At 35.0% G+C, this 26,032-nt stretch overlaps 1 protein-coding gene across 1 annotated transcript in view; it reads right to left on the bottom strand.

Moving 5' to 3' along the window:
* Positions 1–1,517: 1,517 nt before the first annotated feature.
* The window catches only part of LOC133173349 (cysteine-rich motor neuron 1 protein-like), a 216,010-nt gene continuing 191,495 nt past the window's right edge, over positions 1,518–26,032 (bottom strand). The window contains exons 4-5 of the mRNA XM_061308338.1: positions 2,899–2,976; positions 1,518–2,696 (exon numbers count right to left, since the gene is read on the bottom strand). Coding sequence (XP_061164322.1) covers positions 2,344–2,696; positions 2,899–2,976 — 431 coding nt within the window. The 3' untranslated portion in view covers positions 1,518–2,343. The remainder of the gene's footprint in view (positions 2,697–2,898; positions 2,977–26,032) is intronic.

Raw genomic sequence — 26,032 nt, forward strand, 5'->3', positions numbered from 1 at the left:
CATTTCTGACTAAGTGTAAGGTAAAATGTATTATGAAATTGATTTATTTTATTTACCTTTACTGGCAATATACTACGTGTATTTGTAAAATTTGAAATGCATTAACAGTAAATCTCTGTAAGATTTAACGAAGAATAGAGTACCCGAACCTTATCTCTGCTTGTAATGAAAGGCTTAATATCAGGTAAATTTTGTAGTCTTTGAACGGTACTTAATATGTTTTTCAAGATGAACTCTCGCCATCTCGTCAGCGACTTCTTACATTTACTTATTCCAATGAACGTTGTACTTACGTCGTTCAAAGGGAGATCATTTGAGTACATCCAGAGTTACCTTATGCAAATTTCACAAGATAACTGCTAAGCATTTGAGAGATAAGTATAAATTGGAGATTTCTGGAGGGTGGTGGTGGGCTAATATTTCTGCTTGTTTCAGGCAATAAAGACACATAAAGTCGTGAACCAACCTGCTTCGTGTATCTGCACATGCATCTACATGTATTGTACTGCATGTGCAACCTGTGCACCTTATGCTTGTTCAAACAAATCACACTTATTTTATTTTACACATATTGATATCTTGTTTTTTTTAAATAATTTTTAAGCTCAGATATTTTAATCTTAATATATTTTTTGTTCTTGAAACTAATGTTTTGTCTACATAAATCAGAGATGTGACTGTGTTAATTTTGTTGGATCAAAATAGTAAGGAAACTTATTCTTTCAAATGATCGAGAATGCATTTTTTTGTACAAATTAAGATATAGCAATTACAAGATGTGACTAAATAAGGTACGTGCTCATTGTTGATTTAAAAACGATACAAAACTTTTCTTTCTGTTGGGAAGAAGTCATTGTTGCAGTCTTTGAAAAGTAACTGTTTTGTGAGCTGAACTCTGGTCATCACGTGACCAGAAACCGTTCAACGCTATCAATCCAAAGCGTGAGAGCTCTAACCGACGACTCCCTACACTTTTGTAGATAAATGATTTTTTCAATAGTAACTGTCAAAAGATTGCATTTTTGCATCAAAGTTAGATATATTGCTACGCATTACCGTTATAAGATCAATAAAGAACCCTCCATTACATTTTTTAACAAAAAAAATTATAAAATTCATCTTCGATGTATCAGATTGAGTGAAATTCGTTATCTTGATAGAAAGCTTGCAATTTCACTCATTCACATCATTTATGCGTAAGAAATTCTGAAGCATAAATAATTTTGAAATCCAGATATTTTTTATAACTACATAAGACACAAACCAAAGCCAAATAAAAATCTTGAAATGCCAAGACTCAACTGCTGCATTATACTTGTTCGCCGTACAAATGGAGATCACTTGAGATTTCTAATGTTCATTCTACAACAAATGATTTTCAAATGTGTGCATGTATACATTAGTTCCTTTGATGCAAGGCAAAATTTCAAGCATGAAATCAGAGAGAGAGAGAGAGAGAGAGAGAGAGAGAGAGAAAGAAAGAGAGAAACTTTATGAATTAAATGAAAAAGATCCTGTAAAAATATGAAAATGTTATTTTTTATCATATAAAAACATGAACATAAAATTAATATTCAATCTACATGGATTTTAATTAAACATTATGGAACTCAGTGCCAATACACAGCATTATGCAAACCAAAAACTGAAAGTGATGGGTGACAAATTAAGAAAAATGAAAACTGCTTGGCAGTCAAATTCATAGTATGAAATTCACAATTCATTCATCTTCTCTTTCATTTATATAAATATTCCAAGGAACTATCTATATTAATATGAAAATTTTACTATGGTGTTTCAACATCTTTTATATGCAATGAATACCCCTTAAAATTCTTCTAATCAACATGTTTTCTATATATTCAATACAATGAAATATGGATAAAACACAAAAGTTGAAAATAAATAAATGAAATGTCTTGCTTTGCAAGTAATGGGTTTATATATTATAAACAATGATTTATACTATACAACTTTTGACATGTAGTGAAAATTTGAAGACTCTTATATGTTTGTGTGTGTGTGTAGGACACCTTAATTTGTATCCAACAGAATTTGTATATCAAATTTGATTTCAGAAAATTATTTTTATCTACACACTAGAAACATCCTACTATACAAGATTTTCATATAATGCCCGAAAAAACTTAACCAATTTTTTTTCTAAGTCAATAATTAAATCTTTGTCTACAATAGCACTACCAAAACTGAGAATGGGGACAGGGGCATAAAATTAATCAATGTTCTTTGATGAGTGAAATACTTTTTATACAACATAAAGTAAGTGTCATGAAGTTTGTCTTCCTTTGCACAACCCTCTTTGCTTTGATATTTCCAATGCTATCAGTAAAAGCCATCATCAAATTTAACACAGTTTGTTTTATCAAACTCCTTACTAAGTAAATTGACATGTTTTTCCTCATCACTTAGCTTGGAGACGTACAACAAATCAGCATTCCGAGATTGCTCAGATTTCTTCACTGGCTTTTCAGATGCCTCATAACCAAGCAGTTTAACCTGAACAGGTGATACGTTTTCAATGTCTGCAGATTTTGGTGAATATTTCTTGCTTACTGATTTCCGTTTTCCATATTTGAACAGAAAGAAAAACACAAGTAACATTAAGAGAATGATCACGATGGCTGCCAAGACACATATGATAATGGTTGTTGCATTCTTATTGTTCTTGACTGGATCTAAAAATAATAGTAACACAATCCATTGAACTTTATCATCATATTCTTGTTCATATAATTGTAATACATGTAATGTACTTTATTCCCAAAACATTTAATGACCTCTGCTTTCAAGAAAAATAGGAGACCAGATCAAATATCTTCCAGAGAGCAGAATTTGCTAAAATGATTAAATAATTGTGTGTTCCATGTGTATCATTACCTCTTTCTGCCTCTTCTTTAACAATCACAGAAGGTTTAGGTTCTGACAGAGAATGAACTTCCACTGTTGTTTGTTCATCTAAATTAAATAATTCTCATTTAGATACCATAATACTAATAGCCTACATTTAGCTTTATTTCAGTATTCCTTTGTCTTGAGCAGGGGTAAGATACAGAATTTTGTTTTCTTTTATGGGGGAGGGGGGGAGGCATTAAAAAATTATTCCAAAGGATGGGGGACCTCTGCTGCCCTGAAACAAAGCCAACTTCTTCACTCATTGAACTTTTAGCATCAAGACTCTGTGGCAAGCGGTGGTGGTGTGTAGGTACAGGTATAAACTGGCCTATATTTTAGCAGACATAGCATAGGGTTATTGAAAGAAAACAAGAGGCCCAAGGGCCTTAACGGTCACCTGAGTACAATACAACAATTTAGAGGATCCATAGAGTATTAAAATGAAATGAAAGGTGAAGCTTTGATGCCCAAAAGCAAGAAAAATAGGGTGATCAGGATCAACAAAATAATTAGTCTACTATTCATTAACAATTCATAAATTAGGTTCTAATCTGTTCCCCATCTATCACTATCACCATATAGTATATTAACAAACTATCAGTGCTTTTGTACTATTTTAATTCCTTGTTGTAATCTCTTACATTGGCCTCTCTTGGTCTTTGATGAACATTTAATAAGACAAGTTATTTTTGTCTCATTTTTATTTATCTATTACTTACAAGTCCACATGATCATTAAAACTATGAAAATACTTTTTGTATTATACAATAAAAATTCTTGCATAATTCTCTTATTCTATTAATTTTTCAAGTACATTATTTACAATGATTAATTATCAAAAGTAAACGGCAAAGGGGAATAACTCCTCTCAGTAGAATGCAAATTAACTGAGCCCTGGCTAGGACCAGAACACTTGACCAAATGGTCCAGATGTTCAAAAATCTGGTAAAAATACCCTTCCTTATTACAACTTTTACACTTTTTGCCTCTGATATGCCCAAGTGCAGAGAAGATTTTTAAAGAAATAATGCATTTTCACTACAGATTCACTATATTATCAATAGAGCCCCCCCCCCCCCTTCACCACGAGAAACACCAGAGCCTCTCACCCTGGGACCAGAAGTTTCAAGTTTGCTCATCATGAGTAATCACTTTGTTTAACTGCTTAACATTAAGGAGCAGACAGGATTATTTAATAGAATTAATGCATATTCACTACATTATCAACAGCCCCACCCTTATACCAGCACATCTGACCTGGGGTCATGCAATTCACTACTCTGGAAGAAGCACTCTTGATCATCATAACGATATACTTAGCTTCTTTGCTTTTTAACCAGAAGCAGAAAAGAATATTTTCAAAGAAATTTTGATTTTTCACTATATAATCAATAGAGCCCCCCCACCCCACCCCCCCTTTTGACCAGAACCCTTGACCCTGGGGCCATGAAATTCACAATTTTAGAAGAGGCATCCTTGCATATCATAACAATGTACTTAGTTTGTTTAAATAGTACCCAGGGGCAGAGAAGAAGATTTTCAAAGAAATAATTCACCTTCACTATAGGAGATATATAGCCCCACCCTAGCACAAGAACCCCTGTCCCTGGGGCCATGAATTTCACAATTTTGGAAGAGGTGTCCTTGCTTATCATAACAATGTACTTAGTTTGTTTAAATAATACCCAGAAGCAGAGAAAAAGATTTTTAAAGCATTAATGCATTTTCACTATATAATAAATAGAGCCCCGCCCTAACATCAGAACCCCTGACCCAGGGGCCATGAAATTCACAATTTTGGTAGAGTTACTCTTGCTTATCATAACTATGTATTTAATTTGTTTCAATAATACCCAGGAGTAGAGAAGAAGATTTTTTAAGAAATAATGCACTTTCACTATATGATCTATATACCCCCCCCCCCCAGAACCCCTGACCCTGGGGCCATGAATTTCACAATTTTGGTAGAGTCACCCTTGCTGATCATAACTCTGTATCTAATTTGTTTAAATAATACCCAGGAGTAGAGAAGAAGATTTTCAAGGAAATAATGCACTTTCACTATGTGATCTATATAGCCCCACCCTAGCACCAGAACCCCTTACCCTGGGGCCATGAATTTCACAATTTTGGTAGAGTCACCCTTGCTTATCATAACTATGTATTCAATTTGTTTCAATAATACCCAGGAGTAGAGAAGAAGATTTTCAAAGAAATAATGCACTTTCACTATATGATCTATATAGCCCCACCCTAGCACCAGAACCCCTGACCCTGGGGCCATGAATTTCACAATTTTGGTAGAGGGCTCAATGCTTATTACAATCATGTCAACAGTTTGACTGCTTGATGTCCAGGAGTAAAGAAGAAGATTTTTAAAGATTGCATTAATTTTGATGGTTTTAGCCCCACCCCTCAGGCCCCAGGGGGGCAGGGACCATGAAATTCACAAATTTTGTTCCCCTTCACACATAGATGCCATATGCAAAAATTGGCTGAAATTGGTTCAGCGGTTTCAGAGAAGAAGCTGAAAATGTTCAAATGTTAACACACGATGCACGACGGATGAAAACAGATAGCAATAGGTCACCTGAGTGACTCAGGTGACCTAAAAAAATGAGTGAGTTTTGAAAGTTTTAGGGACTCCCAGGGGCATGTATCCTCTGAAAATTTGAGGTGTGGACAGTGTAGTATATTTCATAAATATTGTTGACACTGCAGTGTGTATAACTTTTTGATTCATATCACACATATATATGATATCAAAATCCAATTCATCAACATTGCAATATTGGACAACATCAAGTCAACATGACATTGTTTTTCTTTGTTTATATCATTCACAGTAGACATCGCAGTGTTGGATGACATCAAGGGAGTCAATAATGATGTCTCCCTCATGCACAGGGTGACAACTGTGTTGTCTCCCTTTAGATGATAATGAAAAAGTGCAAACAATATTGCAGGGTGACAAATGTGTGGTCTCCCTTTTAGATGTTTATTCCAGAATGTTTTTTTTGTATTACAAATCAATTTACTTGAAACTAGCGATGTCCAGATTTGACAACTTTTACTGTATATGCGGGATCAATAAAAAATCAGTTCTAATGGTGGCATCAAAGTTGTCTGTTGACATATTTTTAAACAAGTGGGTAGGCAAACACAAGAGGTTTGACTTACATTTTCTTCAACAAAATAAAACTATTAAGGACTGTTTAGAAGGGAAACATCACAAATTATCAGGTCTAAGTAGGGTTGTCACCCTAGGGCCATAATTTGATCAATATAGAAGCTACACTATCTCAGGAAGCTTTCACATGTTTCATACCTTCAGGACCAATAGTTTTGAGATTTTTAAAGAGTTTTTCCTATATTTATATATCTTTGTGGAACTTTGATCCCCTTTATGTGCCCCACCCTACCCCCAGGGGCCATGATTTGAACAAATTAGAATATACACTACCTCAGGAAGCTTCATATGTTTCATCATTCCTGGTCAAATGGTTTTTAAAGAATTTCTTGTATGTATTTCAATGTAAAACTCTAATCCTTTACTGTGGCCCCATCCTACCTCCGGGGACATGATGTTGAAAATTTAAAATCTACACTACCTATGGAAGCATTCACTTAAGTTTCATCTTTTCTGGACCACTTATGGCTTTTGAGAAGCAGATTTTTTGAAGAATTTTTCCTACATATATTTCAATGTAAAAATATGATCCCTTTTATGGCCGAAACTTAATCCTGGGGGACCATAATTTGAACAATTTAGAATCCACAATACCTCATGAAGCTTCCACCCAAGTTTCATTTCTTCTGGTCCAGTGGTTCTTGAGAAGATTTTTTAATGACCCCACCCTTTTTTGTCTTTTCTTGATTATCTCCCCTTGTAATAGAACTTGGTCCTTTCTTTGAACAATTAAGAATCCCCTTCATCCAGGGATGCTTTGTGCCAACTTTCATTAAAATTGGCCCATTGGTTTTTGAGAAGAAGTAAGACATGTGAAAAGTATACAGACAGATGGACAGACAGTTGCTGGACAACAGGTGATCAGATGTAAAACTGTGATCCTTTACTGTGGCTCCACACTACCCCAGTGGTCCATGATTTTAACAATTTAGAATCTACACTTTCTAAGGAAGCTTTCACATAATTTTCATCTTTTCTAGTCCAGTTGTTCTTAAGAAAAAAGAGTTTTTCTAAATATTTTACCCATATTTGATAACTTTGATTAAAATTTGCTGGTGGTTCTTGAGACTAAGTTTAAAAGTTTACAGACGGATGGACACTGGACAATGGGTGATCAGAAAAGCTCAAGGAAAAGCTCACTTGAACTTTCAGCTCAGGTGAGCTAAAAATGCAAATGTGTCTTTGAAAATGCCTGAAAAAGGGACATCAACCATCAAATGGCCCAGAGAGCATCATACAAGAGGACCATGAACCACAGCACGCACCTGAGTTACTTTGGCCCTGCTGTTCTTCACCATATTTTCCCCTTCTAACACTTATTGTGGCCCAAACATACCCTCGGGGTCATGATTTACACAATTTATTTAGAATCAACTTTACCTCAGAAAGCTTCCACATAAGTTTAAGCTTTTCTGGTCCAGTGGTTCTTGAGGAGGAGATTTTTCCATTACATTTGAATGTAAAACTTGGATTCCCTATTATGGCCCCACCCTACCCCCAGGTGTCATGATTTGAATAATTTAGAATCTACACTATGCCTGGAGGCTTCCACATAAGTTTCAGTTTTTCTGGCTGCTTACTGTGGCCCCAACCTACCCCCAGGGGCCATGATTTAAACAAATTAGAATCTACATTATCAAAGGATGCTTCCACATAAGTTTCATCTTTTCTGGCCAAGTGGTCTTGAGAAGACTTTTTAATGACCCCACCACATTTTTGTCTTTTTTTGATTATCTCCCCTTGAAAGGGGGCTTGGTCCTTCATTTTAACAATTTTAAACTCCCCTTCACTTAATGACGACGGACCTAATTCATTTCTGCAATAGAATTTTTAGTCAAATTTTAATATGAAGTGAAGTGACTTTTGGTGAGTTAAAATCAATAGAAAAATCATATGGTCATCGATGTAGATTTTTAATGGGGAGCGTCTCAAAAGGTGGCGACGGAAGTCGATAATTACTATAGGAAGTAAAGGGAAATTGCCAGTGTAGGGTATAAGAGTGATCATTGAAAAAATTCTGCAATAGAATTTTTATACATATTTAAGGACAACGTTAACTAGACAATTTACCAGCAAATTACGCCAAAAAATAAATGGGTCATCGGCTTAGATTTTTCAGAGGGGCATGTCAAATGCAGGTGTAGGGCACATTTTGGGTGAAATTTTTAATGAAAATACCTTGGCAAAATAAATCATTTATTTATAAAATTAACAAATGAAGATACATCAAAATATTTACAATATTAAAACTTTTGAATATCTTTAAAAGAATTAAAATGTATTTTTTTTTTATCTTTTGCAATACATAATTAAGTCAATTTGATTCAAGGCATATGAGCGATTTTCTGCGCAGTGGCTCAAAATTTTGAATTAGGTCTGTCGTCCTTAAGGATGCTTTGTGCCAACTTAGTTAAAATTGGCCCATTGCATCTTGGGAAGAGGTTGAAAATGTGAAAAGTTTACACATGGATTGATGGACAGATGGATGGATGACAGACAACAGCTAGGTGATCAGAAAAGCTCACTTGAACTTTCAGTTCAGGTGAGCAAAAAATATATGGATCTGTGGTGTCTATCACGAAATGGTCGATTCATCTGAATTTATTTAGTATGACCATAAATTTAAGATGATTTTTATTTCCTACTACATGTGTAAACATGTAATACACTATAACCCTAATTAGTTGAAAAGTTTGTGAAGATTAACCCTTTTCTCTTTAGGTGGGTGTGAGGACTAACCTTACTAATAATCAATCAATTAGTACGAGAGACTATAACTCTAATCAGCCAATTAGTATGTAAGACTTATCCTTATCAGTCAATTAGTATGAGAGACTAAACCTTATCAGCCAGTAAGTCTGCGAGACTATAATCCTAATCAGTCACTTAGTATGTGAGACTACTGCTAATCAGCTAATTAGTCTGTGAGACTATAATCCTAATCAGTCACTTAGTATGTGAGAAATACTGCTAATCAGCTAATTAGTCTGTGAGATGATAATCCTAATCAGTCACTTAGTATGTGAGACTACCTCTAATCAGTCAATTGCAATGCCGTCCTATTAAAAAATGATAGTAATGTAACGTATTTACATTAAACACACAGGGGTCGTACCTGGTCAATTCCAGGGTTTGGGGTGTTCAACATTAAATGATTGGAAACTGATTGGTATGATTTTAGTGGACTGCCAAAATATACAAATATGTCCTAACCTTATCTAGGTAAAATAAAATCAACTAGTAAATCACCATAATAATCAGAGGCAAGCAACAATTAATTAACTGGTAGTCCTGACCTAACACTAAAATAAGAGCCCAGTCGCCCTCAGACTATCGCATATACTGTAGGATGCCTTATTCAGGAAGGACATTATATGCGATAGCCCTTCAACCACTACACTCACTGTAGGATGCCTTATTCAGGACGGACAATGAGAATAGCAGCCTGGACAAACTGGTCAGCCAATGCAGACGAGATCAAACAAACTATGGCTAGCCTTCATATTGGAGGTCAACCTCGTTTGTGGCAGGCCTTAACTGATTTGGCCTTCCAAATTCTCTCTCTAACTGTAAAACAGGCGAGGAATATTAAATGTGAACACTTTATTCACTACACTCATCTTCTAACCTAGGCTGCGTCCGAAGAACAACCACAGATGACTACAGAGTCTCTGTATATATACACAATTAAAGTCACGTGATGTCAGTAGTGACTAATTGAGAACTCTGCATGGTTGTACCATAAAATCCCGGAATCATTACAGTAATGCAGATGTGGTAAACACAATATCATATCAACATTGTCTACATTGCGATGCTGACAATATCAAATTTGATATGTGAACAGGACATACTGATACAATATTTATAGATATAAGTACAGAATTTTGCAGGTGAAAAATGATGAAATTAATAGTTTAAAAAAAGGTGGCTACCATCAGCTTTCAATAAACCCCAACAGTATTGATAAATTGTGAAATAGTGTTTGAAATAATAATAAAACAAACATTCTTAAAGTCAGAGAGTTTTTCTGTTTCCTTTTTTCTCATCCTAAATGTTAATCATATAAAACAAGAGGCCCATGGGCCACAATGCTCACCTGCGTCAATATGGTCCTGCTGTTCTTTGTCAGCAGATTTCTTCTCCTATATATTCATATGTAAAGCTTTGATTGCCTGTTCTAGGCATATCCTACCTCCAGGTGCCATGTTTTGAATGAAATTTAAACTTCACTTTCTGAGGATGCTTCTATATTCATATAACTAATCATGGCTTTGTTGTTCATGAAAACAGAGTTTTAAAGATGTCTGCCACCCTGCCCAGGAGGAGAGGATGTTGGGGGGTCATGATTTGAACAAACTTAAATCTACCCGAGGATGCTTCCATATCAATATGACTAATCATGGCTTTGTTGTTCTTGAGAATAAGACTTTTAAAGATATTTCCTATATATGTACTTTTGTAAAACTTTGATCCTCCATTATGGCCCCACCCTACTACTGGATGATGCCTTGAACAAACTTGAATCTACACTACCTGAGGATGATTCCATATCAATATGACTAATTGCAACTTTATTGTTCTTGAGAAGAAGATTTTTCAAGATTTTTCCTTAATATTCCTATGTAAAACTTAGATCCCCCGATGTGGCCCCACCCTACCCCTGGGGGTCATGACTTGAACAAATTTGAATCTACACTACCTGAGGATGATTCCATATCAATATGACTAATTGTGGCTTTGTTGTTCTTGAGAAGAAGATTTTTCAAGATTTTTTTTTATATATTCCTATGTAAAACTTTGTTCCCCCAATGTGGCCCCACCCTACCCCCAGGGGTCATGATTTGAACAAACTTGAATCTACACTACCTGAGGATGATTCCATATCAAAATGACTAATTGTGCCTTTGCTGTTCTTGAGAACAAGATTTTTAAGATTTTTCCAATATATTCCTATGTAAAACTTTGATCCCCCTATGTGGCCCACCCTACCCCCAGGGGTCATGATTTGAACAAACTTGAATCTTCACTACCTGAGGATGATTCCATATCAATATGACTAATTGTGGCTTTGTTGTTCTTGAGAAGAAGATTTTTCAAGATTTTTTTCTATATATTTCTATGTAAAACTTCTATCCCCCATTGTGGCCTCACCCTATCCCCGGGGGTCTTGATTTGTACAAACTTGAATCTACACTACCTGAGGATGATTCCATATCAATATGACTAATTGTGACTTTATTGTTCTTGAGAAGAAGATTTTTCAAGATTTTTTTCTATATATTTCTATGTAAAACTTTGATCCCCCGATGTGGCCCCACCCTACCCCTGGGGGTCATGATTTGAACAAATTTGAATCTACACTACCTGAGGATGATTCCATATCAATATGACTAATTGCTACTTTATTGTTCTTGAGAAGAAGATTTTTCAAGATTTTTCCTTAATATTCCTATGTAAAACTTTGATCCCCTGATGTGGCCCCACCCTACCCCCGGGAGTCATGATTTGAACAAATTTGAATCTAAACTACCTGAGGATGATTCCATATCAATATGACTAATTGTGACTTTGTTGTTTTTGAGAAGAAGATTTTTTCAAGATTTTTCCTTAATATTCCTATGTAAAACTTTGATCCCCCGATGTGGCCCCACCCTACCCCCAGGGGTCATGCTTTGAACAAACTTGAATCTACACTACCTGAGGATGATTCCACATCAAAATGACTAATCATAGCTTTGCTATTCTTGAGAAGATTTTCAAAGTTTTTCCTTAAATATTACTATGAAAAACTTCGATTCTCCATTGAGGCCCCACCCTACCCCAGTGTTCATCATTTGAACAAATTTGAATCCATACTACCTGGGGATGCTTTACTAATCAAGGCTTTGTTGTTCTTGAGAATAAGATTATTCAAGTTTTTTTTCTATATAATCCTATGTAAAACTTCTATCCCCCATTGTGGCCCCACCCTAGCCCTGGGGGTCATCATTTTAACAAATTTGAATCTAACTTACCTCAGGATGCTTCCATATTAATATGAACAATCATGGCTTTGCTGTTCTTTAGGAAATGTTTTTTTCAGGATTTTTTCCTATGTAAAACTGTGATCCCCAGTTGTTGCCCCACCCTAACCCCAGAGGTCATCATTTGAACAAACTTGAATCTACACTATGTAAAGAATTTTTCCTACAAGTTTCAACTTTTTTGTCCAATGGTTCTTGAGAAGATTTTAAAAAGATACCACCAAATTTTCACTATTTCTGAATTATCTCCTCTTGAAAGAGGGCATGGCCGTTCATTTGAACAAACTTGAATCACCTTTACCCAAGGATGCTTTGTGGCAATTAAGTTTGGTTGAAATTGGTCCAGTGGTTCTTGAGAAGTCAAAAATTTGAAAAGTTTACAAACGGACAGACAGACAGGCGGACTACAGACAAAAAGTGATCAGAAAAGCTCACTTGAGATCTTATTTTTGGATGTTGTCAGTCCTATGACAGCACCTGGCCATGCCTACATATTATCATACCAAGTTAACGCACCGTATTCAATTTGTCGGCACGGCCAGGTGCTGTATAAGACCGAGGACATCCTAAAATAAGAATTCTTAAATGAAATATTAGGAGGTGTTAACCTTCTTCAGCAGATGCATGTACACATGTATGTGATTGTCTGCATGCATGGCCACCATGACTGCTGAGTATATGCACATGATGTTCACAAGATTGAGTTTAACAGATTTTTACAATATAACTAGTTACGATGTTTCCTATTTGATGGCCTGGGGAGATTAACATATTAGATCAATTCCCAAAAAGCAGCTTTGAAAATTCAAATATAAATGGCATTAACATTAAATGTACAAAATATTTCAACTGGAAAACAGGTGTAATCAAGACCAGAATTTTCAGTCAAATTCCAGGTTTAAAACTTACTACATGTATAACTGTTAAAACAATAAAGGCAGAAACTAAGCGTAAATCAAGCAAAGTTTGCCAGAAAATTTTAGATGGAAAATGTAAATTAGTTCTGCCTAGATAATGAAAATCTGCCTGGAAACAGGATTCCACCTGGATATAGATTCCATCACAACTGTCTGAAGTATTGCATAATACCTCTGTGAGCCATAAACTTATTTTAAACAGAATGATTGTTCATAATAATGTCTCTCAAATAAGTTGTATAAGTACAGTCTTCTTCGGATATATTGAAATTCAACAGACTAATACAATTTTTCTCAATAAAACCAAAGTTTAAAATTAAAGAAATTGGCCTATGAAGATGTATTAAAATTCTGATCCCAATCTAAAACAATTAGTAGACAAACCCGAATCAACATAAACATTACTCAGTTAAATTTATGATACTTGAATAGTAAAATGAAATAGTTTGTTGATTAAAGATTTGTTTGAAAAAAGTCTGACATATTTCAACCTCAGCATAATTTTCTAATCCTATTCTTTATTGGCTAGGTGAAAGTTGCCAGACTTGCATGGACTTGAGGGCTTCAAACACAGTGATATGTTAATTGTTTGTATATGTATATCATTGCTAGTGTGTGCTGGATTTATATCAAAAACCTTCACTAATTTGGATTTAAATTTCACATTTCTATCTTAGACAGACATTAATCATTTTAGCTATTTAATAACACCATTTATCTTTCTTGTGATTTACCCATTTTCACAAGTGTGTAATCAAACAGTTGTTCAAAACTGCTGTCAGTATGTGATCTAAGAGAATTAGACACTTCTCAGTAATTTATTTCTCATCATAAAAAACACACGATGAAAAATATTAGGTGAAAATATATCAACTGACACCTTAGCACGTACTTGTATATTTATGATGTCACCAAACGTGAAGACTGGCCTGAGGATGACTTCAATACAACCATTATAACAAGAGGCCCATGGGCCTTGAATCGCTCTTCTGATAAACTGTACAACCTATCACTTCTATTTGAAGCCTCAAAGTATCCTGTATATTTACATAAACCCTTGAAATTCCAATTCACACTCTGAGAACCCAAGATGATTCTAAGCCAATTAGTACCTGAGAGTTGGTCATGGTGACCTACTTATCACTTGTCATTCTCTGAGGACCCATCAACTAAGTTTGATGATTCTAAGCCAATTAATACCTAAAATATTTTTTAAAATTATAATCATAAAATTTTATAAGTAGGTCAAAGTGACCTACTTTTCAATTGTTTTACTCCAAGGACCCAAGATGCATCAACTGACAAAGTTTGATGATTCTAAGCCAATTAGTACCTGTAATATTTAATTAAAGCCATAAATTTTCAAAAGTAGGTCACCGTGACCTACTTTTCAGTTGCTGTACTCCGAGGACCAAAGATACATCGACTGACAAAGTTTGATGATTCTAGCCAATAAGTACCCAAAATATTTAATTACAGCCATAAATTTTCAAAAGTAGGTCACAGTGACCTACTTTTCAGTCAACCTACTCCAAGGATGCATCAACTGACAAATTTTGACGATTCTAAGCCAAATAATTCCTGAAAATATTAAATACAGCCATAAAATTTCAAAAGTAGGTCACCGTGACCTACTTTTCAGTTGTTGTACTCCGAGGACCCATGACGCCTAAACTGACAAAGTTTGATGACTCTAAGCCAATTAGTACCCGAAATATTTAATTAAAGCCATAAATTTTCAAAAGTAGGTCACGGTGACCTACTTTTTAGTCGATCTACTCTGAAGACCCAAGATGCATCAACTGACAAAGTTTGATGATTCTAAGCCAATTAGTACCCGAAATATTTGATTAAAGCCATAAATTTTCAAAAGTAGGTCACGGTGACCTACTTTTTAGTGGATCTACTCTGAAGACCCAAGATGCATCAACTGACAAAGTTTGATGATTCTAAGCCAATTAGTACCCGAAATATTTAATTAAAGCCATAAATTTTCAAAAGTAGGTCACCGTGACCTACTTTTCAGTTGCTGTACTCCGAGGACCAAAGATACATCGACTGACAAAGTTTGATGATTCTAGCCAATAAGTACCCAAAATATTTAATTATCGCCATAAATTTTCAAAAGTAGGTCACGGTGACCTACTTTTTAGTCGACCTACTCTGAAGACCCAAGATGCATCAACTGACAAAGTTTGATGATTCTAAGCCAATTAGTACCCGAAATATTCAATTAACGCCATAAATTTTCAAAAGTAGGTCACTGTGACCTACTTTTTAGTCGACCTACTCCGAAGACCCAAGATGCATCAACTGACAAAGTTTGATGATTCTAAGCCAATTAGTACCTGAAATATTTAATTATAGTCATATAAATTGAAAAGTAGGTCACGGTGACCTACTTTTCAGTTGACCTTTTTTGAGGACCCAAGATGCATCAACTTACAAAGTTTTATGATCATAGGACTTAAAATGTCCAAATTATGCCTCTAAAATGCTTTGAAATCGAATGCCTGCAAAGTTCAAAAAGTAGGTCACTGTGACCTACTTTTTAATAAATATGTTTTACGGCCCCAAGATGCATCATCTTACAAGATTTAATGATTCTAAGCCTCCCCGTATTCGAATTAATGACCTTAATTGTTTTAAAAAAGATTAGCCATAAAATTCAAAAAGTAGGTCAAGGTGACCTACTTTTTAGTTGACGTACTTTGAGGACCCAAGATGCATCAACTGACAAAGTTTGATGATCATAGGCCTTAAATTGTTCAAAATATGCCTCTAAATCATTTTGAAAAAGAATGGCCGCAAAATTAAAAAAGTAGGTCACCGTGACCTACTTTTGAGTCAACCTGATATGAGGTCCTTAGATGCACCAACTGACAAGATTTGATGATCCTAGTCCTTATAGTAAGCAAAATATCAACATTTTAATAAAATGTAATTTTTGGTCAACTTTGAAGTGACCTTGAGACCACGCCCTTTGCCCCAGGGTAAATCCCCGTGCAAATTTTAATCTACAACATATCCTCATCCTTTTGTGTAAGTTTGGTGATAATCTGCCCAGTGGTTCTTGAGAAGAAGATTTTTTAGCAACCAGTACTTTTGTTTCTATTTTCCTAATTATCTCCCCTTGTTAAAGGGTCACAACCCCAGTTTTAGTATAAAAGGGAGCCCTTGGGCCAAGGATACCCTGTGACAAATTTGACAATAATTGGCCAAGGGGTTCTTGAGTTATGGCCCATATTCTAAAAAGTTTACGCACACCGCACAAATGGCCATAGCATTAGCTCTTTGAGCCTTTGGCTCAGAAGAGCTAAAAACAACTCATTATCAGCTCAGCGGACCGATAATTTACTTAAAAATAATTAAGCAACAATATAAGCGATTTCAATTTAACCGATATTTTATTGCAAAGATAATGAGAAACTGAAACTCAGGGGATTTAGTTTTAGATCAAAATAAGCGATATTTCAAAAGAAGTGATTTCAATGTAAGTGGAGTAGGCTATATGCTGAAAAACTGAAGAATTTGGTTACTAACTAATACTCATTTAAAGTAAAGCTGTTTCAATCAATTTAAGATTTATATAGTAGTTGTATAGTATACTGTATATGATTTTGTATAATGAATGTTACATTTTATTATTTTCAGATATGTTAAATTAGAATTTAACTTGTGGAAGTCTTAAACTATATAACCAGATGTAGTAAATATATTACCTAATTCATGATATTACCTTTATAAGTATATAAGTGAAGTCAAAGTTATAATTTCTAAATGACCCAAAGGTCACATCAAAATTCACATAATCATTTTACAAACACATTAAGGTAATAAAAATATAAAAGCACACTTACACTAAGTCTCTCTCAATCAAGAGTGCTATTATTTCCATTTATATCACAGTAAACATCATGAAAACTGAAAATTATTTAACTTAAATCCACGACGTCAAAATCTTGTACTTCATCACTGCCTAATGGTGATTCCTCCAAGAACTGTCCAAATTCAAACTTTAAACCTCTGCACAGAAAGTCTGACCAAGTAATTATTTTTGTATTTATTACCCAAAAAAATAAGAAAGTTACTGAGTTTTCATCTTTTATTAATCTAATACTAGAACTTGCCTATAGGGCTCATGCAGCTAGGTAATCTAACACACATAGATCTAAGTATTTATCAGCAGCATCAAAAAAGAAGACTCAAGTTACGACTTAAACAAGATAGAACTTACTCTATGGAATTGGATAAACAACAGACTGAGAGCAAGTGAAACTTGCCTACTGTAGATTCCTTATTTTACGTGGGTACTTAATATCGTGAAATGGCCCTTAAACGTCAAATTGCGAGAACAATAATTCGCGAATGGATGGTTGATCAACTGATTTTTACATGGATTTCAGCACAATAAAAATAAAAACGAGTAATTTTATTTCACGAGAGATGCTTCTCGTGTAATTACGTGATAATTAATTCCTCGCGAATATTTAGGAATCTACAGTATATGAAACATGCTCACTAGCACCTGATACATGAAGGCTGAGGGCAAGGAATGCTTGCCTACTGTATAGGGGTTTAATTTCACGGGTTGTAATTTTCACGGTTTTCTCTCCTCTGACACGATCGCGGTTTGTTGAATTCGCGGAATTGGTATATAATAAAAGTTACCTCCCTTGTCTATATCCGTTTAATCCATAGCATAGCTAGAACGACATTAATCAGCGTTATTTATTCACTTCACGAACAACAGGGTAGTTTATATAAGATAGATAGATTTAATTGACGATTAATTAAAACAAGTGCAGTTATTAAAAGTCGTTGACTATAAACGTCGAATGACTTTCCTATGTGCTATTACATGTACACCCTATTCTTTCCGAAGGGATAATACATCGCGGCGAAAAACCACTGGACGGTAAGAAATGTGTTAATGTAGGTCGACGAAATAATATCCTTCCACATCTTCAGCAAGTTCGATGGTTATTTGAATGATTTTTTAAAATTTAAATGTCGATAAAACTAATACGCATAATAATGCAGGTAACTAATACACGTGGTAACATAGTTACGAACGGGTAATCAAACCCACGACCCACGTGTTTTAATTGATGAAACATGTAGCGTTGGCTATTAAAAGATCTTTTTAACAAGTTATTATCTGCTGATTTGAATTAAAGTAAAGCGTGATAATTAAAATAACTGAATGACAAGTTCTAATCGTAATTACTGAAATAACCATGTACTACACGTGTGTATACCTATCGTAGTTTATTCTCAAATTTCCAAATATAACACGGAGGTTATTGAAAACTTATTCACTGTTTCTTGAATTCACGGATTTATTAAAACCGTGAATATAGCGAATATTAACACCGCGAGTTATTTTCCCCCTATACAGTATATGAGCTATGTCCACTCTCATGAAACATGCTCACTATCACCTGATACATGAAGGTTGAGGGCAAAGCAAGTTTGCCTATATGAGCTATGTCCACTAGCACCTGTGTAAGGAGCAGAGTAATCCTACCTGAGTAGAGCAATGCTTGCCCAGGATGCAATATTGATAATTGTCAGAGTACTCAACAATGATGCTGAATGATAAACGTACTATATCCCATGCTTGGGAGAAATCAAATGGTAAACATACCATGAAGTAATATGCAATAATTAAAGCATATTGTGCAAAACATAACGAACACAAATCAAGTTAAATCATGAACCCTTTTTCATGTCTTGTACCCAAGCAAATGGTTGGTGGATGGGGAGGAGGAGGTATGAACAAATAGGAACTGTATGTAAACACAACCGCTGAAACCTCAAAGAATGTAAACTGATCTGATCGGTCAATTACATCACGTGATTCTTATTTAGAGGGCTCCCAAAGGGGTAACTATCCTGGGAAAATTTTCAAGATAAAGTTATGTTTTTGGGAATAAACTCTGATTATAAACATAATCAATATTTTATTACCCAAAAACAATAAGAAAGTTACTGAGTTTTTATCTTTTATTAATCTAATACAAGAACTTGCCTATAGGGTGTCACATAATTTCCAGCCGGAACCTTAAAATCATAATATTGGTTCCGGGTTTTATTGTAAGTTTGGTTCCAGCCATGGCTTCAATCTTTAAGGACGTTCGATCCTCAGCTTTTGAGCAGATTTTGATCTGGACCTTTATTTCTAAAATTCTGCATCATTTTTAAGTTCTAACATGAAATCTTGATTCTAAAATGCAAATTAAACTACATCCAATGAAAAAAACCGCGATTAAATTCCATTCAAATAGGATTAAGCCAGGAACTATATTTTGTGGCGGAAGGTTTTTTAGAAGAAAATTATCAATTTTTCCCTTTTGAAGGAAATACAGTACTGTTAAGTTTAGATTTCTATTTTTCCATGATGGTTGCAAACAGACCTGTTTTTTGCAGTGAAATGTTTTATGCTGGTTCTGAAATATCTATTAAATTATTTCTTATGAATTCTTTCAATTATACTGTGACAAATATAGTAAATATATTCTGAAAGTCCAGGAAAAAAATGAAGCCAATTTTAACATAAAATTAACACTTTTTAGTAATATCTAAAAATTTAGATCATAGACCCCCACTTTTGTTTTTCTTTTCTGAATATATAAGATAACTTTGATCGATCTGCTTAAATTCAGCAAAAGTTTAAGACTTTAAAATAATTTTCTTGCTTTTTAAATTTTTAATGCCAGAAAAATCACATTTTGTGAGTGCAGAAAGGTCAAATAATTGATTATGCGAAGCAATTTGAAACTTTTTCTTCGTCACAATTTCATTGTGTCTTTTTTTAAATAGACTAATAGTTTATTTTGTCCCATGATTTATTTGGATAAAAACTTTGGAGGGAAAATGTCGAAGATGTGATTTTTGATTAACACACAAATTTCAGTGCAAAAAGGTCAAATTAAATGTACTATAGCGCCGAAAGAAGCATATTGACCCCCATTTTTTGTTTTGATTTTTAATTAAGCTATGTGTGTAGAAACTAAAAAAATACTTGACAAAAAAAGTTTAAGACTTTAAATATCAGGATCCAACCTCGTTAAATGAGATGCTTTGAATCGCGATATCTGTCAATATTATCTGCTAGTTCCCATTCTACATTGAACCATGGAAGTAGTGTTTTTTCTTGAGGTTTTAGCATGTTGCAGCAGCATGCCATTTTCGTGTGGCGCAATGTTCTTTTTGTACATACGGCGTTATGCTCTTTTTATGTGCAGTCTTTTCTTCTTTTTTTTTTAAATAAATGAATAAATAGCCTAAACAAAAGTTGTGAAATACGCTTTCTGGTACATGTACACCAAACAAACTGTAGTCGCATGAAAGGCTAACTCCTTTGCTTATCAAATACATACAAATGAAGTCCCTGTGTTTATTTAGTGCATGCCAAGTTTGAATTTCTTGCTTGAACAGAATTAATGACCCGGTATTTAACAGTTGAACAGCAGGCATGTTCACGAAGGGAGGTCAACATTACCGCTACATTGCGAAAAAATTCAACTCATTACCGCTACATTTTCTCAAATTTTCGGGCGATCATTACCGCTACATTTTATCAAAGGGACTAATGCCGACAACAACTCATTAGCGCTACATACTGAATCGGCCAGCAATGGCACGGGGATATGAGTTCCATTCAATATAATTCACTCACCATGTAGTGAAGTACAATTTGGATCTGAATTCTAATCAAAATAAGTATATATAAGTCTGTAGTCAATTTAGCATCACATGAATGTCATGGCTACTATTGAGAAGTTTGTGACAAATAAAAAATGAGAAAAAAAACATCCTGCTCAAAGTCCTACTTTCACCTCCCCGTGGTAAGCAGGGGCAACAGGTCTTATGCATGTATATATACATTGTATGTTGTACTGACTACACGCATAAAACACTGGCAAACGAAAGAGACACTGTAGCAGTAATGTATACTTTTAAATGTAGCGGTAATGTATCCTTTTTTGTAGCGGTAATGTGCATGTAGCGGTAATGAAAATTTTGAAAATGTAGCGGTAATGATACGCACCCTTCACGAAGCTATCTTAGTACTGTGACATGTCCTAAGAACGTCTTGGGAAATATCTTGGTCTTAAGTCAGTTTCTCGAAGCTTTCCTAAATCTAGAATCTCGTCATAAGTTCATCCTAACTTTAGGACAACATAAATCATATCATAAGATCATTCTAAGTTTGTGGTGATGCTTATTTTTCTGAGCATCGCAAGTATAAGCAACAATTTTGCATTCTACATCAGGCTGTGTATTAGCTGGCATGGCCGTAGGAACCAGGGGGTGGGGGCTCTGCCCCCTCATAATTTTGCCGATATATAGAATATTATAGAGAGCTTGTGCCCCTCAGCTTGCTACATGTATATGCTTGTGCCCCTCAATAATAACGTCTGATAACCTTTTTTTGCCTCTCAAGGAATTTTTGGAAGATGATAGTGTCCCCCCAAACTGAAAATGTATGGTTGGTCCCCCCCTTAAAAAAAAAGCTGAAATTGCTTCCTACGGGCCTGGCTGAGGAATAACAACAAGAGGCCCAAGGGCCTTAACGGTCACCTGAGTATAATACAGCAATTTAGAGAATCCATAGAGTATAAAATGAACTGAAAGGTGAAGCTTTGTTGCCCAAAAGCAAGAAAAATAGAGAGATCAGGATCAAAAAAGTAATTAGTCTAGCATTCATTAACAGTTCATAAATTAGGTTCTAATCTGTTCCCCATTTAACACTATCACCATACAGTAAATTAACAAACTATCAGTGCTTCTTTACTATCTTAATTCCTTGTTGAAATCTCTTACATTGGCCTCTCTTGGTCTTTGATGATCATTTAATAAGACAAGTTATTTTTGTCTCATTTTTATTTATCTATTACTTACAAGTCTACCTGATCATTAAAACTATGAAAGTACTTTTTATATTATACAATAAAAATTCTTGCATAATTCTCTTATTAAGGTCTTCCATCACAACGGAAGACCTTCTACTGATTCTGATGGTTAAGATTATTATTATTTTTTTTTCTTCTCCTTTCTAGACGCCAACTTTGAGGCCTCATATCTCGCTCATTTCTCAACGGATTTTGCTCAAATTTGCAGGGTTTATAGACATTACAAAACTCTATCAGAATGCTGTCAAACATGTCAAAAATCCACTTCCGCTTTTGGGTTATCTCCCTTTAAATGAAAATTTAGTAGGCTTCATTTCCAAGACTACAAAAGCTGGAGTAGAAATTCTACCGAATTTAAATAATAGAAGCATTGAAGTTGTGCACATCTATTTTTGTTTTTTGATTTCTGTGTTCAAAATGGCGCTAGATAGGGGTAAAAAATTAGAACGCCTAAAAGCGCGAAAATTTACACATATTTTCCTATGTATCTTTTAAACTAAAAATATTTTATTAAGACATGTTGAATAAAAGTTGTGCACAATTTTAAGGTCTTTCATTTGGCACCACCAAAAAGGGGCTGGTCCCTTAAATTAGGGATCTAGGGTCCTTGAAAGTTTTCGTTTTATAACTCAAAAACGGTAAATATTTCGATATAGCTGTCGCTAAAAAGTTATTCTTTAACATATTATTGATCTCATGAACTTGTTATTTTGTTCGAGTCTTTTTTAATAAATGAGCTAGAAGTTTGATCCATATACAGGTAACTAGTTTCATTAGACAAGTGAAGGTGAAATCTTTATGCGCATAAATGAAATAAACTTGCTATAAATGATAAACCTATCCAAAATAAATACTAATATTACTTTAAAATAAGTTTTTACGTGTTCTGTGGTTCCATTCCAAACAAGAGGCCCAAGGGCCTTAACGGTCACCTGAGTATGATACAACAATTTCAAGGATGCATAGAGTATTAAATGAACTGAAAGGTGAAGCTTTGTTGCCCAAAAGCAAGAAAAATAGGGTGATCATGATCAACAAATATTCATTAACAGTTCATAAATTAGGTTCTAATCTGTTCCCCATTTTATCACTATCACTATACAGTATATTAACAAATTATCAATGCTTCTGTACTATTTTAATCCTTTGTTGAAATCTCTTACATTGGCATCTCTTGGTCTTTGATGAATATTTAATAAGACAAGTAATTTTTGTCTCATTTTTATTTATCTACTACTTACAAGTCTATCTGATCATTAAAACTATGAAAGTACTTATTGTATTATACAATAAAAGTTTTTGCATAATTCTCTTGTTCTATTTACCTTTCAAGTACATTATTTACAGAGATAAATTATCAAAAGTAAATGGCAAAGGGGAATAACTCCTCTCAGTAGAATACAAACTAATAGAGCCCTGGCCAGGACCAGAACACTTGACCAAATGGTCCAGATGTTCAAAAATCTGGTAAAAATTCCCTTCCTTATAAAAACTTTTACTCTGTTTGCCTCAGATATGCCCAGGTGCGGAGAAGATTTTTAAATAAATAATGCATTTTTACTACAGATTCACTATATTATCAATAGAGCCCCAACCCCCAACCCCCCACCCCCAAAACACCAGAGCTTCTGACCCTGGGACCATATGTTTGCTCATCATCACTTTGTTTATCTGCTTAACACTAAGGAGCAAACAGGATTATTTAATAGAATTAATGCATTTTCACTAAATTATCAAGAGCCCCACCCTCACACCAGCACATCTGACCCAGAGGTCATGAAATTCACTACTCTGGAAGAAGCACACTTGCTCATCATAACTATACACTTAGCTTCTTTGCTTTTTTAACCAGAAGAAGAAAAGAATATTTTCAAAGAAATTTTGCTTTTTCACTTTATAATCAATAGAAGCCCCCCCCCCCTTCCCCCTCACCAGAACCCTTAAACCCGGGGTCATAAAATTCACAATTTTGGAAGAGGCATCCTTGTGTATCATAACAATGTACTTTAGTCTGTTTAAGCAATACCCAGGGGCAGAGAAGAAGATTTTCAAAGAAATAATTCACCTTCACTATAGGATCTATATAGCCCCGCCCTAGCACCAAAACTCCTGTCCCCGGGGCCATGAATTTCACAATTTTGGAAGAGGCATCCTTGCTTATCATAACAATGTACTTAGTTTGTTTAAATAATACCCAGGTGCTGAGAAAAAGATTTTTAAAGAATTAAAACATTTTCACTTCATAATCAATAGAGCCCTGCCCTTACACCAGAACCCCTGATCCAGGGGCCACGAATTTCACAATTTTGAAAGAGGCATCCTTGATTATCATAACTATGTATTTAATGTGTTTCAATAATACCCAGGAGTAGAGAAGAAGATTTTCAAAGAATTAATGCATTTTCACTATATAATCAATAGAGCCCCACCCTAACACCAGAACCCCTGACCCAGGGGCCATGAAATTCACAATTTTGAAAGAGGCACTCTTGCTCATCATAACTATGTACTTAGTTACTGAACTTAATACCCAGGAGCAGAGAAGAAGATTTTCAAAGGATTAATGCATTTTCACTATATAATCAATAGAGTCCTGCCCTAACACCAGAACCCCTGACCCAGGGGCCATGAAATTCACAATTTTGGAAGAGGCACTCTTGCTCATCCTAACTATGTACTTAGTTAGTTTATTTAATATCCAGGAGCAGAGAAGAAGATTTTCAATGAATTAATGCATTTTCACTATATAATCAATAGAGCCCCACCCTAACAGCAGAACCCCTGATTCAGGGGCCATGAAATTCACAATTTCTGAAGAGGCACTCTTGCTCATCATAACTATGTTTTTAGTTAATTTCTTTAATACCCATAAGCAGAGAAGAAGATATTCAAAGAAATAATGCATTTTCACTATATAATCAATAACCCCCCCCCCCCCTTCACCAAAACCCCTGACCCAGGGGCAATGAAATTCAAAATTTCTGAAGAGGCACTCTTGCTCATCATAACTATGTACTTAGTTAGTTTATTTCATACCCATAAGCAGAGAAGAAGATTTTCAAAGAAATAATGCATTTTCACTATATAATCAATAGAGCCCCCCCCCCCCTTTCACCAGAACCCCTGACCCAGGGGCCATGAAATTCACAATTTTGGAAGGGGCATTCTTGCTTATCATAACTGTGTACTTAGTTAGTTTATTTTATACCCAGGAGCAGAGAAGAAGATTTTCGAAGAAATAATGCACTTTTACTATATGATCTATATAGCCCAACCCTAGCCCCAGAACCCCTTACCCTGGGGCCATGAATTTCACAATTTTGGTAGAGGGCTCAATGCTTATTACAATCATGCTAACAGTTTGACTGCTTGATGTCCAGGAGTAAAGAAGAAGATTTTTAAAGATTGCATTAATTTTAGTGGTTTTTGCCCCACCCCTCAGGCCCCAGGGGGGCAGGGACCATGAAATTCACAAATTTTGTCCCCCTTCACCCATAGATGTTATATGCCAAATTTGGTTGAAATTGGTTGAGCGGTTTCAGAGAAGAAGCTGAAAATGTTCAAATGTTAACGCACAACGCACGACGACGGACGAAAACGGATAGCAATAGGTCACCTGAGTGACTCAGGTGACCTAACAAGAAGTCTGTGAGCCAATGCTCACTAATAATACCCCCGCTCTGATGTGAATACACAAGTTCGGTTATGGACAAACACAGTGATAATCAGGAAATTGACATCGGATTTGTAAAAACTGAATCCCAACATATGGCATGCCTAAACAAAGAAAAAATTTCAAGCATCTGCGATGAGTAGTTGCTGAGAAAACTATGACCAAAATTTATTATGTATGGTACGGACAGACGCACGGATAAACAGGAAGTTGACGTCGGATTTGTTCCAAAAATGAATCCTATTATATGGCATGCCTAAACAAAGATTGTGCTAAAATTTCAAGCATCTGCAATGAGTAGTTGCTGAGAAAACTACGACCAAATTTTTTTATGTATGGTACGGACAAACGCACGGATAAACAGGAAGTTGACATCGGATTCGTACAAAAAT

Source organism: Saccostrea echinata, unplaced genomic scaffold (genome assembly GCF_033153115.1).
Source record: "Saccostrea echinata isolate AGI-Se365-2 ecotype Australia unplaced genomic scaffold, CSIRO_AGI_Sech_v1 ptg000002l, whole genome shotgun sequence".
Lineage (NCBI taxonomy): Eukaryota > Metazoa > Mollusca > Bivalvia > Ostreida > Ostreidae > Saccostrea > Saccostrea echinata.